The sequence below is a fragment of the Melanostigma gelatinosum genome (genome assembly GCF_949748355.1).
Source record: "Melanostigma gelatinosum genome assembly, chromosome: 14".
Lineage (NCBI taxonomy): Eukaryota > Metazoa > Chordata > Actinopteri > Perciformes > Zoarcidae > Melanostigma > Melanostigma gelatinosum.
This window is the reverse complement of record NC_136647.1, coordinates 14193723-14198888: the sequence shown is the minus strand read 5'-3', so window position 1 is coordinate 14198888 and position 5166 is coordinate 14193723. Positions and strand designations below refer to the sequence as shown.

Sequence of the window (5166 nt, the reverse complement as noted above, 5' to 3'; positions counted from 1 at the left end):
ACTGCTGGCATCCCTTAGCTGGAGCTAAAAGGCACCAAAAAAACCTCCCTTTACCCGCTCGGCTCTGCATCTCCTTCCCTTTTACAGCTCCTTCAACCTTGCTCACCATGCAGGAGCATAAAGACTTGTTGTCCCTCTCCAATTTCAAAGATGAGGGCTCTTACAATGATAAAATAACAGGGTTTACGACTGGCAAATAAGCACTTTGTGTCCGTGTCAAGGACGTGTCGGAGAGCTTTGTAATCCATCGCTCACATGCATGGCCGCCTCCCCTCGCTTCTGTTGATTCGTTTTGAACTTTATGCTGGAGTTGTGTACAGCCGCTCTGTAACGTCTGCCGGAGGAATTAAAAGCAACGCTATTTTGGGTGTACACAACATTTTGTTATGCATGTGTGTATGATTTAAGGGTGTGTTTGTTCTATGAGTGTACAGGGTGTTAAGCATATATACATATTTAATATTACATTACTGCAACAACAGTGACTACACAATGTTTTGGGGTACTTATACAAATTGTAAATCAAGTGCTGTGCCTCAGTGATTGTGAATGTACATTGTACTTTTCCAAGAGAGATGAGAGAAGATGTAGAAAGCAAGCTATTCCTCAAAACAGGAGCACAAATAAATGCTTGGCAATAATGAACTAGTATTGTAAATTACAAAGGAATGATCAGAATAGTTGTCTATTTTTGTATGCATGCCGTCTACCTAATTGTTTGTAAAACAGTTTTGTATTTCTAAGTGCGTTCGGTCTGGAGAGTACTGGTGTCGACCCTTTCCTTCACCGCGTTGTGTTTTTGACACTTATTTTACAATTTGCCCCTTAAAATTGCAAGAAGATGATTTTTTTTTTTAAGTGTTAAGAGGAGTAACTGTATTTATTAAGTGTTTAATGTACAAGCATGCTTTGTATAACTAAAACACATTACCATGCCATTGGAAATTGACTGACATTGCACAAGTGTGCCATATTGTAGCTATGTTACTTTTTTATTGAATAAAGTATGGCAAGGGCACACTGAAGTAAGACCCGTTGTGAAATGTTTTGTCTCATAATCACATTGACTGTTTTTAGACAAAGGATGATAATAGTGTGCAAATATAATACACAGGCGATCAGTGTATATGAAGCCCCAAGCTCTCCTATCTGGATATGATGATGATTCACAAAGAATAACACAGAAGAGGATCAACACAGGAAACCGTGTAAGTATGTACACAAATATCCATGATGGAAGCTCATATTTACAAAAAGTAAACCTGTTGGCGTGAAATGGGAATAAATTGTTCCACTTCAACTGGTTTAAGATGCAGAAAGGTGACTTAAAAACAGTGGAGAATTTGCTGCAGTGCTGTAATATAAGGTTGACTCCAGAGACAATAATAATAACTGAATCATGCGAGGCATACACGTATAACTAACACAAAGAGAAGACATGTTTACCTTTTCATGGCCTCAGACATTTACACATGTCTTCAAGGCTGAAACAGCACATGCAGCACACCATTGCCTTTGAATGAGTGCATTTAGATGTTGGAAAGGTCAACTGAATTTCTGGATGATAGCCGGTGGTTCTGGTTACCAGGATTATGTGTGTGGGAAGATTCAGTGTGAGAGGAAGAGCTGTAAGCTACAGTAACTTATGTTTTTACACATGCCTTTGTTGACAAACAATAGTTTGCACAAAGCATGATGAGAAATCACATAAAATAGTTGCATACATATGAGCATCCTGATCATTGTAAGGTGTCCCAGAGTGTCTTTTTATTATTCTACGTAATCAGCTCTATTTTTTTCTGTCCATCACAGCTTGTTTTAAAGAGAGCTTTTATCCAATCAGATTCAGCGCCTATGTCTCTATGTAAGGAGAGAGGCCCGATGCCCGCTAGAGAGCCTTTGCAGTTTAAGTGAATGGGGACGATATTGTTGATTGGCATAGTCTTCAACCAATCAGATCTTTAGTTTGACATGTTGGGCGTATTCTTTGACGTGTCAAGTTTACCCCATTAACACAACCAGCTAGTTACGTCACTTCAAATTTAGGCCCTGGAATGATGCCCTTCAGCCCTCTGACATCGTGTGCTGCAGGACACTCTGGACGCAGAGACGTCAAACCCTGATCAGAGATTCTGGTCACAGGCCAATAAGCCTTCAGTTTTTTTTCGATAATGCTGCACAGGTCATCCAAACAGGCGGAAATCCTCATGTATAGTCAATTTTCAATTCATTTTCTCACTCACTGTCACGACTTTCATGCTCCGGTCTAACACAAATACAAAAGTAAACATAATGATGAACACATATTGAATACTTTGTCTGTATTTTTGAGTGCAATAGTATAATTTGGGTGTTTTACAATATTTTGACAGCAGCTACTCTCTCCTTGAATCCAGTGCTGTACATTCTTGGTTGTAGGTATTATCCACATGTCATATTTGAAATTGATTTATTGAATCTGAGTGACGAGTGAATACTAGGCTTTGAAAATAATTTGACAATGTGGTTTTACTCTTTTTCCTGTCTTCCCTCCCTCTGAATTTCAATTGCCACTCCACTTGGCTCTGAATTACGTTTGGGATTTGTGCAGTTTATTGTTGCTTCATTCATTATTTTATAATATTAATAATGTTAAATGGTCAGGAAATGTATGTTAGCTTCCCCTTCAGTTTGTTGGTGTGATATGTTTTCTGAGACAGCTGCAGCTGCTGCAAAGGTTCCTGCAGAATGTTTAGACTTGTTCAGTGACAAACATGCAACAACCTTGAAAACGTGGCAGTACCTGATGCCAACAGTGCATGAGCCTGTGTTAAACTTCCTGGACCATAATGCTTTATGGCAGGCGTTGTCAGACTCAACAAATTAGGCTTTAACTATAGGACGGGTATGAACACAGCATAAATGAAAGACATGCCTTGTGCTGAAACTGTTTTTGCAGTTTTAAAGCTTTGCAGTGTGACACTAAACCTGCATACAATTGATTTTAGAGGATTAAAACTGTTGTTTGGCAAATTAAGATCTCATTCAACTCGATTAACTGCGGCTACAGATCATCTTAAATAACTCTTTCATTGTTGAACAACTGGATGCTCAAACAAAATATAGTTTTGATTATGTCTTTCCTCTTCAAACACACACATTCTTATGATATTCAGATTTATTTCTGTTGACATTAATGACAAAACAAACTGGTACAGTGCACAATTGTAATTAACACACGAATGCAGTGCAACAAATTATAAGCAAATGTTATGAGAAATGACTCATGAAATTAGGAGGACAAGGGATTCCAACTGTTTGTGTTAGGTCTGCCAGTCTTCGCCTTCATTTAAAACGGTCTGCCTCTTCTTATTAAAGGTCTAAAAAAAGCTTTTGACAATATAATGTTAAACTTAGTAAGGGGAGGGTCGATAATGTGTCTCCACAATCATGCTTTATAAATGTGACAAAGTAAATGCAATCCTGTACAATGAAAAATGATATACTGTACACATATTTCATTTATTTCTGACACAGTGTTTACTTCCATAAATATCAGTTAACACAATAGTATATAATATATTCAAGTGTTTACAAATATGGCTTTTCATCGCTTCCAAATCTGAACCACGGCTTTGAGTGACAAGATGTTTAATTTAGTTTATCTTTAGCATCATGAAAATAAAGGGAAAGACTCCAAGGCAAGAAAAAAAGGTTATGGGAACACAGATGGCCATGGGACAGGGACCACTTCATGAAAAACATCACTAAGAAATGTTGTTACACATTTTAACATGAGAGCTTTGCCCTCAGTATAGCGTCTGAAGCACTAATAATTATATGTGTATGTATTTAAGCTACAACCGGCTTTGCTAAGTTTGTTGGCAGGATCTTGTATCGAACAAACAGATTCAGTATATGAATTCTTACAATTTGAGTACTGAGTCCATACAGCACCGGGTTGGCAATAGATGGAATGATGACAAAGTACAGGGACATGAAGATTCGTGTCTCAAAAGGAACACGAGTCATGTCAAATCGAGTTTGGATCAATTCAAATAATGAACCGATGGTGTAGATTAGCAAAGACAACAAATGTGGGATACATGTTTTAAGAGCATTTCTCTGGGACTCTCTTGATAAATTCATACACACTCGTGAAATTTTCACATAAGAGAAAGCAATCATTGCAACCTGAGGCACAACAAACAACAGAAGAAGTACAAGTCCCAACGTACTTATGTACAATTGCCTATCATTTGAACATGAATTTTTGACCAGCTCCATGTTCACACAGTATAATTTTGGCATGACTTTTCCACAAAAGCTCAGCTGCAAGGTTAGTGAGTAAAAACATGCAAACGCAATGAGTGGGTATAGACCTGCTAATGACACAAGCGTGGCTACCTTGGAATTAGACATGATGCTGTGGTAATGTAGTGGGAAACAGATGGCAGCATATCTGTCATAACCCATAACGGCTAAAATTAAAAACTCGGCAGCTGCGTATGTGTGTAAGAAATAGACTTGAGCCATACACCACTTCACAATTACTTCATGCGTCTCAGACATGAGCACAACCATAATTGCAGGTAACAACGAAGTACTGCCATATATTTCATTGATGGATAACATGCATGTGAACACATTCATAGGTTGATGCAACGCTTTGTTTTGGTGTATGACAGTAATGAGCAGTGAATTCAAAATGATAGTAATACAGTAGAGCAGGAGGAATATAGTGAACAGCCCATGTTTGTAGTTATCCATGACAGTGTATGCAGTCATTGTGAATGTTAGAACTGTTGTATTGTCCATGTATCAATTCTGAGAAGACAGACATGTTGAAATGTAACACAATTTTACTTGCCAGAAGATAAATGCATTATAACAGACATTTTGTGGACAGAAAAGGTATTTTGAACATGGTATTAATAATGAGTGGTTGGCAGCAAACATCACCTAATTTAAACCAAACCTGACCGTTTTTATGAAGCATTTGAGCTTAGAATCACCAGGCAAGCAAACATTTCTTAACCAATGTAATTATAAACTGCAACAGGTACTTGCTTAGTAATTAGTAACTGGCTCAGAGTACAGAAACAAACAGTTAGTCTTCTCTCTCTCTTGAGTTACCTGCGTGACCGTCGTCTCTACGCAGCGTGTGCAGCTTAAAGGTTGGGCTCC

At 38.1% G+C, this 5166-nt stretch overlaps 1 protein-coding gene across 1 annotated transcript; it reads right to left on the bottom strand.

Annotated features, from left to right (window-relative positions):
- Positions 1-3831: 3831 nt before the first annotated feature.
- LOC306788031 (olfactory receptor 52D1-like) lies at positions 3832-4797 on the bottom strand (the record flags this gene model as incomplete). The annotated part of the gene is made up of 1 exon (XM_079283360.1): positions 3832-4797. One exon carries the CDS (start codon positions 4795-4797, stop codon positions 3832-3834), a length of 966 nt encoding a protein of 321 aa, XP_079139486.1.
- Positions 4798-5166: the final 369 nt, after the last annotated feature.